General features: G+C 38.3%; 2 protein-coding genes across 9 annotated transcripts in view; one reads left to right on the top strand and one right to left on the bottom strand.

The window, feature by feature from the left end:
• The first annotated feature begins 122 nt into the window (after nt 1-122).
• BicC (protein bicaudal C) lies at nt 123-3932 on the top strand. Its single transcript, XM_069059470.1, has 5 exons — nt 123-731; nt 785-1191; nt 1241-1471; nt 1523-1916; nt 1968-3932. The coding sequence occupies exons 1-5, from the start codon at nt 509-511 to the stop codon at nt 2978-2980; spliced, it is 2268 nt and encodes a 755-aa protein (XP_068915571.1). The 5' UTR covers nt 123-508; the 3' UTR covers nt 2981-3932.
• The window catches only part of bsk (mitogen-activated protein kinase dJNK), a 65311-nt gene continuing 55001 nt past the window's right edge, over nt 3631-13940 (bottom strand). For all 8 annotated transcript variants that reach the window (XM_069059480.1, XM_069059482.1, XM_069059483.1 and 5 more), the window contains 3 exons: nt 8600-8883; nt 8358-8545; nt 3631-5056 (listed from right to left, as the gene is read on the bottom strand). In XM_069059480.1, the coding sequence (XP_068915581.1) occupies nt 8363-8545; nt 8600-8883 (467 nt within the window). In that variant the 3' untranslated portion in view covers nt 3631-5056; nt 8358-8362. The remainder of the gene's footprint in view (nt 5057-8357; nt 8546-8599; nt 8884-13940) is intronic.

Genomic DNA, 13940 nt, shown 5'->3' with positions numbered 1-13940 from the left:
TTGAAAATGAAAAAATAGGGACCAATTTAGTCAGATTTAGTTAATAATCTCGAGGTTTGTTAGTTTGGACGACCTCTTTCGGAATAAAGAACCGTTCCAACCAAAGTAAATAGTCTTCACTCGATGAAATTGTACTTTGACAAAACTTCTTTGAACCTAAAGATTCGTAGACTTTTTCAGAGAGAATGGCGTTAATTTGGATTAAATTTTGAATCGAAAGCTTGAAAAAGTGAGAATAAAGCTTGTGGCAGTATTCACTGTAAGAATGTAGCACTTACCTTGTCGTTGGCGATAAAGTATCTGCAAAAAGTCTTGCAGAAAAAGTGGTGAAAAACGTCGACCCCACGTTTATCTCGATATGTGAAATCAGTCGCGCTGAATCACACAAATTGTCACCTAGACTGCGAGAACCGGCCATTTATTTTAAGCGCGTTAAAATTTAGTTTAGGTGACGATTAAATGGCTGGCACAAAAATCGTTTGACTGTGACGTTGTGAACTGGACATAAATGTCTTGTAACTACTTAACGCCTCGTGGGATCGAGGTAAAAAACTCCGACACGTTATCAGAAGTGTCCGAAAGCGGCACGGCCACTTCCGGTTTCAACTCCAACTGGGGCTCCAGGGAGGAACTAAGGGACTTCGTCGCCAAACACGGCCTAAAGGATATTTCGGACTTGTATCAGGACCGGTTCAGGGTCGACAGGAAAAAATTAGAGCAGATGCTCAGTGGTGAGTTACATAGCCAGTCTCGACTGGTCGCAAAACTGATCCGTGCGTTCAAGGGGACAATGATGCGCTTATACCTGCGGACGTTTTCTTTGCGAAGATTATGGAAGACACTGACACTTACATTACTTGGCCCAACAAACTCAAATTGGGGGCTAAATCGAAGAAGGATCCTCACGTGAGGATAGCCGGGAGGCAGGAGGACGTTCAGGCCGCCAAGGACAGGATCATGACCATTTTGTACACGAGGTGCAATCGCGTCACCATGAAGATGGACATCAGCTACACCGACCACTCGCACATCATCGGCAAGGGGGGGCTCAGCATCAAGAGGGTCATGGAGGAGACCCAGTGCCACGTGCACTTCCCCGACTCCAACAGGTCCAACCCGATGGAGAAGAGCAACCAAGTCTCCATTTCCGGAGACTTGGAGGGAGTCGAGTGCGCCAGGAGCCGCGTCAGGGTAAGAACCCCACCAGCATTAACCCCCGACGCTGTTTTTTCCATTCCAGGAACTCATCCCTTTGATTTTCGGGTTTGAACCACCTATCATGGCCCAAAACATCGACAACACTTGTCCCTACGTGATCAAAATCCAGGAGCAGTACAAGGTCCAGGTGATGTTCAAGACCCGGTCAAAACTGCACGCGACCATAGTCCTGGTAAAAGGAGTCGAGTGGGAGGTGGAGCAGGTGAAGCAAGCTACGATCCTCCTGATGGAGTTCATGTGCGACAACTTGGCGGTAACCGATTGGCGAGTTTTCAAGCGTTTTCATTTAAAAGACGAGTTGCAGAATCAAATTCCGGTCCAGATGTCCATCCAGATCTCGCCTCAACATCACCAGATCGTCCTTGGGAAGAATCACTCCAATTTGAAGGCCATAATGCAATACACCAAGTGCCAGATCATGTTCCCTGACGCTCAAGACCAGAACATTCCTAGTTTGAAGAAGAGCAATGTTAACATCTCTGGCAACATCCACAACGTGTACACCGCCCGTCAACTCCTGATCGGGAGTCTACCCCTCCTGATCATTTTTGACCTCCCGGAAGACAACGGGAATCTGAAGATTCGGTCCGAGCAGATCGCCGAGATTCAAACCTCCTGTGACGTCACGATCAATATTAGACAAAAGACGAAGCAGATGATCAAAGCGTGCATCATCAAAGGGATCGAACGTCACGCATGTAAGTCTCTGCGGCGCGTTTACCGCCCCCCAGTAGCTCTTTTGTTTGCAGCCAACGTGTACAAAGCGCGGAATTTAATTTTGGGGATCGACGAGCCTCCGATCGCTGCGGACATACCGCGCCCGTACAGCATACCCAATGTGGCGCCCTCTTCGCCGTTCTCTCCCAACCACGACTTGCTCACGACCCCGACGAACGTGAACCCACCCCCGATGTCGCCTTTGGTCAGTCCGATGTTCACTTGGCATTATCCGGCGGGAGGGATGAGCCACACTCCTCCCTTCGTGGGGATGGTGCAGAAGCCCCAGTTCATGTACAACGTGATGCAGCAGAGCTCCACCAGCAGCGGCTTCCAGTCGTTCAAAACCGAGTCGGAGATAGCCGACACCAGCCTGCTGTCCAGCATCTCGAGCAACAGCAGCGGCGGCAACTTCGCCCCCAGCCCGCGGTGCTCCTCCCAAAGCGAGGTCCCCAGCACGTCCGACTACCAGTCCATGAGCGAGAAGAAACCCAGTCCGTTCGAAAACTTCGACAGCAAGCGCCTCGCGGGATTCAAGGCCATGCAGAGCCGCCTCAGTCCGGGCATGTACCGCATCCCGACGAGCACCTGGTCGGGGTACGGGATCAGCCACACCAGTCCGGCCGGGTTTGCGCTCAAGAAGGACGACGACATCTGGAAGTCTCCCGAGCCGGTGCCCTCCACCTCCGGCGGACACTTGAACACCAGCAACATCCTGGACCACACCCCGACGCATCTGGTCAGCCGCGTCACTTCGACCGCCTGGTCGGACCTGCCGTCGCTGCTGAGTTCTCTGGGGTTGGACCGCTACGTCAGTCTCTTCGTGCGCCACGAGATCGACCTAGCCACCTTCAGCACCATGTCCGACGACGATCTCATGACGATTGGCGTGAGCGCTTTCGGCAGTCGCCGCAAGATGTCGCTGGCCATCTCCGAGCTCAGCAAGAGGTCCGGTTCGTTCGCGGTGGCGCCGGGGGCCGAGCGGAAGAGCACCTCGTCGAATTCGCCCCCCAGTCATGACAATAGTCCCAAAGAGAATTGGTAGATAAAGTAGATTAGTACCAAATTTAGGTGGCGCCCTCTTGTCTCCTGTCAAATTCGATGTGACTGGTTTGTTTGATTTGAATGTTTTTGTTTTGATGTCTGTTGTGTTGTAAAATGGCATTTGATTGGTGAATTTTTCGGTATTGTACGTTATGATAAGTGTTGTACGACTCCGCTTGTTTTGAATGTCTGTAAATTATTACTTAAAAATCGTCCTGTATATTTTATGTACATAATTTAGCATTTAAAGCACTCAAACCGTTGGGAGTTTTATTTGTACATATTTTTATGAATTAGTCGATAATGTGATATTTTATAATTGCCGCCCAGCTTGTTCAAATCTTCACCATATTTATAGTTTTAACTTGCATAATTTTAAGGCTAAGATTTTGTAAGCAAAAGTTTTAATTTGCTTTTTTGATTCTTTGATTCACATATTTGTACGTTTTATGAGATAAATTAAAACTTTTGTACCCTGATGTGATGTAAACATTTACTATTACTACTTATTTATTGTTTATTATTAAAATTTATAACTAATTATTACTATTGATATTGAAACATTTATTACAATGTATTGATCGAACGTCGAGCATTTTTATTCTTCTTTTTTTTCGCTAAATGGAGCAGACTGGTCATTAACACACTGAGTCAGTTTACTTTGTTTATTTTATTTACAAAGCAGAACAATACAAGCATTGTATGTATACTACAAATTACTAAACGTGATTTCTTTAATAATTCTCTTGTAAACCGGTAAAACACTCTAGAATGTGTTTTCGAAAATGAACAAGAACAGAATGAAAGGTGATATCACCTACACAAAAATATTCTACCGATTTGCAATTTGTTGTCTACGCTTAAAATGTTTTGTTTTAGCTAGGATAAGTGGAAAGTCGAAAAAATTAAGTAAGTCTAATCGAGAAGTTATTTACATTATTCTTCAAGAGAAAGAGAGAGAAAGAAAAAATAAAACTGCCATCTCAAATAAATTATTTAAAAAACAAAATAAATTAATCAAAAATTTACATTAAAGAGTTTAAAAACTACACAACTGCTCTCTATCTTAAGTTATTTTTTCTTTAGAAGTCTTTGCACATTCACGATTTAATCACAATCAAAATTAAGATTAAAACAAAAGTGTAACCGTCGTCGACGCTTACGATTGCACGAATAAATAAAAAATTAATTTTCTCGTTCAAAAAACACAACAAAATTGCAATACATAATACAACAAAAAAATAAATCCACCTATAAAATTCACTAATTGTCACTTTTTACAGTTTTTTGGATCGGATGTTCACAAGTACATAAAGTTATTATTGTAATTTTCTTCGCTAGTTTCACACAATTTGACTCCAAATTATGCAAACGTTATCATTTTTTTTTTCAATTTGATGTCCTACCTTAATTTCAAATGGTTATACTCACTAATTCTATTTATATGTCTATATAACTATAAAACTTTAAAAAGAGCAAAAATAAGTTAAGACTTACAAAACAGACGTACCTTACAATAGAAAACAAGAGTTTTTTGCGGTTGAAGGGACAAATAAATAGTAACGATAAAAAAACCAAGACTACCGATAATTATAATAACTAGGTACTACCTAATATTTATTATTTTGTTATACATTTATTACTAATTTGTATTTTTACTGGGAACTGAATGAACTGAATGATTGTCCAAAATGGCGTTCCATCAAACAATGCTTCGTATATCTGTATCTGCTGTTTTTTTTTTGTGCAAAAATACGTTGCTTAATTCTTATTTGCTTATTTGGAAAAATAAAAAAGTTTGGAAAGAAGGCTAAAATACAAATTAGTCTTAAGTTATCATATCACACATACTGATTAAGGATATATAAATTTTCCGGTTGATAGAAAAAAGGGACCCGTGTGTAGTCTTATACTCACTGTCATCGTAACAAACACAGCTCACTATTATACATATATTCTCTGTCTGTTTAGTTGGTATCGGCATCTACTTAATGGTGGGCTTTATGTCATTAATATTTTCAATAATATAATAAGTTAGACTAGCTGAAATTGCAACTTGTGCTTTGCATCCCATATCCTGGAACAAACTGTCGTCAGATCCTTCGCAGAATCGAGACTGTTACAGTGGCGAGCGAGCCGTGTCTTGAGAAAATACGAGATTGAAAGAGCAGTTGCACCGCAATCAGAATTATCATTTAACGCAGCGATAAACTTTGAAAGCGACTCACGTTCAAGGAGAAGTATTGAAAAGTTTTATTAAAACTTTCGGAAACGCTACCGCAACATCACGTAATATAATCTGTCTCTATTTTTAAGTCTCGGAAAATAATCTTGGTGAAACAGTTTCGCGGTCTTGATCCCTAAAAAATACCATCAATTTAACAATCGAGTGTTACCACAGTACAGAGGTTTAAAAAATCTGTGGAAGGGATTAGAGGATTAAACATTCGCGAAATGTGTCGTAGACAGACAACTGTACCAAAGTATTAAAAATTACAACATTATTATTGCCTGTTGTGATTGATTTTTTCCGATTGCATCATAATATGTGGACTAGTCCAAAACAAACAGATTTATCTTCTTTTAATTCGAAGCTTATAAGATTTCGTAAGATCCAAATCTGTTGTAAATCACCGAATTTAAATTATAATTTGTGCAATCAGGTTGGTCGGTAGCTCTTTAGCGGTGCAGCAACGAGCAAATAGCAACATTTCTGCAGCTTCCTTACAATTATAAGATAAATCAAAGAACTGCCGTTCCGGTTTTTAACGCAATGTACAATTAATTTAGAGGCAAACGAAGCGTGGGAAAACGTAATTTGTCCATTTTTTTGGAATCTTCACGTTCACTTTATAAAAAAGACGCTCTAACTTTTGTGTCGTAATTACATTTTCTTGTCCCCGAAAATTTGGTGCAAATAAATTCGGTTTTTTGCTCGGTCTTCAAATTAAGACGGCGTTGGTTATGAATTAACGCACTTGGAGATTTGATTATACTGAGTGCTCCACAAGAAAGTCAACATCAAAGGGTGGCAAAGAAAAACGTTTTTGTTTACTTGGTAAATTCCCGAACAAAGTTCTTCATCGAATTATAGTTTCGTAATTACTGAAGCAAATTTACCACCCACAATAATTTCAAATGGGTGGAAAAATAATCTGTTACAATATTACGGTCTAGTAGCGGCCAAGCTCCACTTTAAATGAAAATTTGGGAAGGTACGTTGCTTTATTCCACAAAAAAGAATCTTTCAGGGAAACTTACAAGAGAATTCTTTTTATAACAAAAAAATTATATCTACTGGATGAACATAACCTTACTCACCCCGCAGCGCATAAATTGCTCACATATCATTGTTTTAAGGATGTATAGTTTTTATTTTAATTAAAACTAGAACTTTCACAATAACCTGATGCCACGAAAAAAATTAAAGGCACAGTTACAATTCGTTTAAACAATGTAGGAATGTCACCAAATTGAAATTTACAATCGATGGTGCCAACCATTCAAGACAAATAACTCCAGATCGAAGCAAATAATTCATGCTATTTCCGTTTTCCATTTTAAATAAAAGATTACGATCAAAGGTCAAATCTATGCATTTTTGAAGATCACGTAGTGGGAGAGCGTTAAAAAAATTGAAATCGTAAGAAGGCTAGAGTTGTATTGTTTTTACGATTGGCAGTACCTACCTAATATCAAAATGATTGTGGATAAGTATGGCAACTATGTACGAAAATGTATGTGGCAACTCTGTAAGTAGGATAGAGTTGACATTTCTTTGACAGTTCATAGTCGCGCAATTTTGAAAATTGTCAAGTCAATGTGCAATGGTATAAAAAAAATCAAATGAACGTATATGAAATGTCATACAAATGTCAACTATTCCCTACCCACACAGTTGCCACATAAATTTTCGTACTGTCGCGAGCAAAAAAAAACTTGTTGTCAAAATCATGCTTTGACACAACAGAAAATGCTCCATTGTAAAACGGTCGTAAATATCATAACCTATCATCATGTTGTATGACATTAATGGTCATTTTTTCTAATTTTTTTTTTCACTTTGTTGACATGGGCATAATCAGGCAGGGAAAAATTTTCAATTTGTGACAATCTAACCAAATTTTGAAATGACACTGACGACCAGAATTTTTTGCTCGCAACAGTACATAGTTGCCATACTTATTGACAATCATTTTGAATCACCCAATATAAATGCTTAAAGCAGATTTATTGGGTTGGCATCCCTGAGCAATTGGTAAATCTCGTTATCATTATTATGTCATCTCGTAATTCATTTTTTTTGTTTTTATTTGGCTTTTAGTTTGACATATCTGGATTTGTAAATCCGGTATGCCAACATAAAACTTCAAACATGTCGCCAACCTCACAAAAAAAAAAACACATTTATATTCACTTCGTATATTTCCGCGTCAAGGTTTCAAACATTAATTCCAAATAAAGTTTCATCTCTTTTTTGTCGGAGAGTTTTTTGTGAAACAGTTTCCATTCATTTTTCATAACTGACACATTTAGCAAAAACATATTTTACCGTTGCACAACAAATCCTTGACAAATTAATGATAAGGTTATTTTTACACCCAACTTTTTTTGTTCGATAAAACGAATTCGTTGTTTTTTTCCTTAATCCCTTTTACCAAAACCACGGTTCGATCTTACTCTTATTTGCCACCAAGCTGCTTTGTAAATCCAATAAAACGGTTATTATTTACAAGCATCACCTAAATTAAACCTAAATATTTTATCTTGACCGATGTCATTTTGTTGGTAGAACTGGATATACTCGATCTTCAAAATGTAAGCTTTACCTTGTTTTCTCCTGACCATGTAAGAGTGATGGACTTTATTAACTTAAAACTGGCATAAAATTAGATAAAAGCCGAATGTGTAACTTTGTTGGCGTTTTAACAAAGTTAGTTCGCAACTGTCAGCCTGACAGCCAACAAACAGCGGTAATGCCAACATGACGAAAAAATGGCCAACTCAACTTAAATATTAATACATGTAACGTAATAACTGTCTCTTTAATTCCGAAATTTTAAACGTTTCCCTCCACTACGCAAATTCATAAGTATGTATTGCAATGTTATAGAAGTAGAAGAACACTCGCTTTCTCCTAGAAGAGCATTTATTGGCTTTTATTTATCATTACTATTTGAAGTGCAATCGGTTTTCCCATTAGTGATAATTCTGGTTGTAGCGCTAGCAACTGTCTTCGAGAAAAATTTCTAATTCGCCTTTAATAGTGGCAAATCGTCGGAACGTGGTGGTCGTTTGGCCATCAATAGCCACTTCTGGGATGCACGTCACGGCTCGCTAAACCAATATATAACGCCCCTTCTTCCACCAAGACTCACCTTTTCTACCGCATTGAATCCGTCCCATTTGGCTCGATTGAATTAGATGCGGGACTGGGCTGGGAACTGGAGGCGCCTCTTCCGCGCGAACTTTCGTATTCCATAACTTCTTGGTAGATCAGTTCTTTCCATTGTTCGACGGTGTGTTCTCTCTCGTCGACGCTGTGATCGTAGGGACCGGGGGCGGGCTGTCGGCGGCATTGTTGTATTGCTGGGCTTTGCGGGGATTTTCGGGGACTTACCGCGTTCACTTCCTGCTCGTCGTACCATACGTTGATGTATGGGTGTAATAGCGCGTCATCGACCGATATCCTCCGCTCCGGGTCGATCACGAGCATCCTCGACAGCAAGTCTCTCGCTTGACTCGCTTTCAGCCGGTTGTGCTCGTTGCTGTCCGACGGGAACAGCACGTCGGGGAAGAGCTTGTCGAACGGGAACCCGCTGAAGCGGGGCCGGTTCTCCACGTAGTTGCGCACGGTCGGCTGCAGACGGATCATGAACTGCTGCGATGGCGTGCCCAGTTGCTCTGCAAAACAACCGAATTTCACCAAGAGTCGCAGGGATGAAAACCCAAGTCAATGGGGATCGCTTTGCTTAACAACAAATGATGATGAAGCTCTCGTTAAGTCCTCTAAGCCTGCACTTACATTTTAGGGATTTAAAATCGTTGTGTGATGAGTTTTTTTTGCCGATACCCACGCACGTAAAAAAAAGAGATTTGTGGTTTTCAGGCCTTAAATTACGAATTGAAATAACGCCCACGGCCGAGACAAAAAAGGAACATTAGTCTCTGGAGATAAACTTCAGGAGAGCAATTACGAGCAGTCAGGAGCAAATTAAATTACATAACAAAAAAAAAACAACGAAATTCAAGAGTGAATGTTTATTCTGCAGAAGAATGGGTACTGGAGTATTTATTCAAGATAAGTCAAAATATGAGGAAGTTTGAGTCGAGTAAATATCATTTTTGAAATCACGAAGAATTTTGGAATTTAAATAAGAAGACAATGGTAAGGATAATGCGAATTAAAGTTGGGCGTTGTAAAAAAATTTCGTTGGGGAGAAACGAGCGTATTAACGCACGAAGTAAAATATGGGAGAACAAAGGGATGGAGCTTTATTCAGAATCCAATATTTGGAGTAGGTTTTACAACTCTACTGAAATGACTAAAATCTCGGTATGAAGAACAGAACAAACATTGGATAGGTCTACAAGGGACAAAGAGAAAATTTGTTAAATACAGAAGCAGCAATATGGAGAGCAAACAATATACAGTACAGTAAAAAAAAGGGAGTTGGTGTTGTGAACTTGACAGTAAATTGGTTGAATGAAAGTGGGTGAAAAAATTGGTTTTGGAGGCGCGATTTAGGGTTAATTCGAGAGATTTGAAGGATTTCACCGATGACACCCACATTATGGAGATAAAAAAGATTCGTCTCTTTAATTGCTAATAATTAAAGTAACGCCTACGTACGACGCAAATAAGAATGAGGATAAGATCCAAAAGGGCAATTATCAAGAATTAAATGATTACATAACAAAGACTGGGGATTTGCACCGGAAGGCGAAAGTAAAAATAAGTACAGAAGATCAAAATAATGCGTTGAAAAAATATTCCTTCAACAAGAACAAGGGTATTAACGTACGAAACAAAATATCAAGGGATGAGCTTTATTATAAAAACAATATTTGGAGTAGGTGCTGTAAACATACTGAAATGTCGGAAATATGGGTGGGAGGAACAGCGCAAACAATGATATTTTAGAGGAGATGAAGAGAAAATTTGTTAAATACATGTAGGTGTTCGAAACCTAAACTGACAGAATGAAGGTAAAGTAAACCTACTTCGCCTAGGCCCAGATTATTGATTTCAGCAAGTTTTATCAAATCACAATATCCGCAAGACAAGGATTTTTTTGTTGTTGTGTAACGGATTTTTTTTTTAATTTGGCGTCGAAGTTGGCGTTGAAGAGTCGATTGTGAACGCACCACCGGATTAAACTCTGATCAGCTGATTCATCAGATGTTTAAATTTAACCTCACTTTTTGCATTGTTTGTGTTTTTAATCCACGGTTTGAAAAAGCAGTGTTTTAAAGACGAGTGGTTAATTCACAATCGACACTTCAACGCCAACTTTGAGACCAAATTTTAAAAACCACCTTTAGAGGTTAAGCAGAAAACTAGTGTAGACAGATAGCTGGAACTTACACAACGCCAACGGCTAAACAAGGAACTACTCTAATTGGCAGAATTTAGTTCAGTTAAAAGTACTGTCGCGAGCAATAAATTTTGGTCGTCAATGTTATTTCAAAATTTGGTTAATTGTCACAAATTAAAAAAATTTCCCTGCCTGATTATGCCCATGTCAACAAAGTGTCAAAAAATGAGAAAAAAATGACAATTAATGTCATACAACATGATGGTAGGTTATGACACTGTTTTACAATGGAGCATTTTCGATTGCGTCAAAGAATGACCTTGACGATCAAAATTTATTGCTCGCGACTGTACATATAAAAGCGACGCCAATTAATTTGGTCATTTTAATAACACAATAACAATGTTGCCCAAAGTCCACTCACAGTTCAAGTTTTAATTTTCAGTTATGAATAAAGTGCCGTGGAGAAGAAAGAACTTGTAAAAAACAAATTTAAAAAAAATCTTTATTTAACAAACATTTAAACAAATAATGAAACACAAAAATGACACTAACATTTTTGGTGAAAATCGCCAAAAAAAAGTGAAAATGCGTAATCGGTTTAAATTTCGGCGGCAAGAAGTGTCAAAATTGAACTGGAAACAGTTTTGACAATATCTTCCTGCCATTGTTCCAAGATGAACCAAGATTGAGTGAGTTCTACGACTTTGCAAAAATTCAAATTTCTATTCCTAAATGTAACAAAAATATCAGACTGCCTTCATATTAAGTGCAACACACTGTACCACAAAAACCATAACGTGTTGAACTGAGAAACAACGTTTTAACAATTAGCACACTGAGCTCACTCTTAAACCTTTACTGGCGATTAAAATTGCATCATATAAAGAGTTTTGTGCCAACCGAGGTGCAAAAAAGCCGAAATAAATCATTAGCGTTTCGTTTTTGAGTCTGAATTAACCGGAATCTACCATTCTTTTTTGTTGCGTCAGATAGTGAATAATTATATAAGTTTGTTCACATTATTTTATCCCAGTCTGATGGTGACATGAGTTATTGCTTGGCAACAATCTAAGAGACGTTTTAATGAGCACTGTCAAATAAACTACAGCCGACAAGCGTCAGCTACAATTTTATTACATTAGGTCCTTAGTGGTAGGTCATTCAAAAAGATCAATAAAAGTCTGTAACGAATAATTTATAATAAGTGATACTTTAACTTCAAAATTTTACAACCACTAATAATAATCAAAGAAGCTATCTTGAACGACTACTGCGCTACAACCACAAAATCCGCTCGTATATCCTAAATACACAAAAATCATTATGTTTTTATTAGCACACATCAAGATCTTTTTGAACTCACTACCTTCAAAATGACATTTCGCGACCGCAACAGTTAACCGGGAACGTACATTTCGCGCACTAGTGCTTCAAAATCATCCAAAAGTTTTTCGCCTTTTTGAGCATCTGATTTCTGAAAATAATTTGTCTTGATAATACTCCTAATAAAATCTGGTTTACAAAACGCCATTTCTCCAATTTGGATGTTGAAAATATCGAGTGGAAATAAATCGCTATTAATTCGATTGACACTGGCACTGCACAAAGGGCACACGACAAATCAGACATAATGCTCGTTTCAAAAAAATATTGTACAAACTTCGATGAGCGAAGACGTATTCGCCACATTCGCGCAAGTGAAGCACTCGCTCCTTCGTCACTCGTTACCTCAAATAATGCGCTCGTGCGCGAAAAATGTCTTTTCGCACTCGGTTCGTAAATAACTATTTTTTTTTATTGTTGTGTCAAGTTACAACATCCGGTCAGTGCCAACTACGTGATAAAAAACATCAATATTTTTCAAGTGTTTCATTGCCAACAGACTCAGTCATTGTTGATCATACTATAGAATTTTCCAAAGCAAAAACGAAAAATGTTTCGATTGTATTTTACTCACAGAAACAAAGAAAAGAAAACCCAAAAGAAAAACGAGCGGTTTATTTTAATTCGTCTATTTTTCTTTATGTTAAAAAGTTGTCACTTCCGTGAAAAAAACTGATCACACAACGGAACCAAATCTATGACCTCAGTTTGTCAAATATGTACGTTTTACTCAAATCTTGTTTAGTTGTTCTTTTCAACCGGGTGTATCAGAAATAGGTACAATAATTTTAAGTGGTAATAAAATTCGTTAAGCACAACCAATATGTTTAGTAACTTTTTGAGGAAAAATTGCCCTGAAGCGTTTAAAAAATCATTCATCACAAATTGACTTACCAGTCCATGGAAGCATTGTGTTGTGTCTAACAAAAAGAAGGAACCGATAAAAAATGAACGTAAGTAAAAGTGAAAACATTGATTCATTAAGTATTTACATACACACTTTATTACGACATCAAATAAATAGTGATTTGTATATCAAGGATGCGAAATCGTACTTTGACGAACCGAGAGTAAAATTGTCGCCAAGGCCGCTTTGCGGCCGAGGCAAGACAATCTCGAGATCGTCAAAGGATTTCGTAGCCAAGGTGTACACAACATTTTCTGTGCAACCCGAAAATTTGTAATTATAAAAAGAACAAGTAAAATTTCCTTCACTGTCAATAAAAATAAAGTCGGCCTACATGTTGCCATGTCGCTATGGAAACGACATAAATAAAACAATTCACTTTGAGAAAAATTGCATAAATGACCGAAGAAAATTACGATGTTTCAGTTCCGTGTACTCATCCAGAGTTACAAAAATATTATAAAGTGTGCAGTGTCGCATTTGAAACCTGAAAAATCGAAACGGCAATATGAAAAATGTTACAGTGACTTTGAGACTGATGTAACAAGAAGAATGTGGAAACCGTGTCGGATAATGTTGTACTGGCTTACCTATTTATTGGAATTTATTTATTGTGGAAGGTTAATGTCAAGTTCTGTTATGCTAGGTTGTATCATCTGCTCCTTTTTAGGTTATTTTATTCGTGGAATTATCAGGATTCGTGCAAAGACACAAATAAACCAAAATGTCTGTTGAGGACATTCAGGAAATGTTACGAGATATTTCTCTTTTTGATGCGGCTATCTCATTTGAAATTGGCGGAAATTTCAAACCGGATGAAAATTCTGTACTAATAGTGGCCGTTCCTGACACAAAATCAAACTTTAACTGTAACCAATCCAGATTTTGTAATATTACACCGGAAATATGCAGATAGATATGTTCTAATTGTGATAATAAATAAATATACAAATGACTTTTACTTTTACGGCCGTCGTCAAGACAACGGCTGCGAAATTTAATTTCGCGGCCTGTTGTACACTGTTGATACAACATTGAGCACGTTTTCTAATTGTTGCAAGTATTTGCATAACATAAATGGCAAGACGACAAGTCAATGATGGCATTATTTTATCGCTTTTTTTCAGTTG

The sequence above is a fragment of the Tenebrio molitor genome, chromosome 9, assembly GCF_963966145.1.
Source record: "Tenebrio molitor chromosome 9, icTenMoli1.1, whole genome shotgun sequence".
Lineage (NCBI taxonomy): Eukaryota > Metazoa > Arthropoda > Insecta > Coleoptera > Tenebrionidae > Tenebrio > Tenebrio molitor.
The sequence above is the reverse complement of the archived record's forward strand: the minus strand, read 5'-3'. Positions and strand labels throughout refer to the sequence as shown.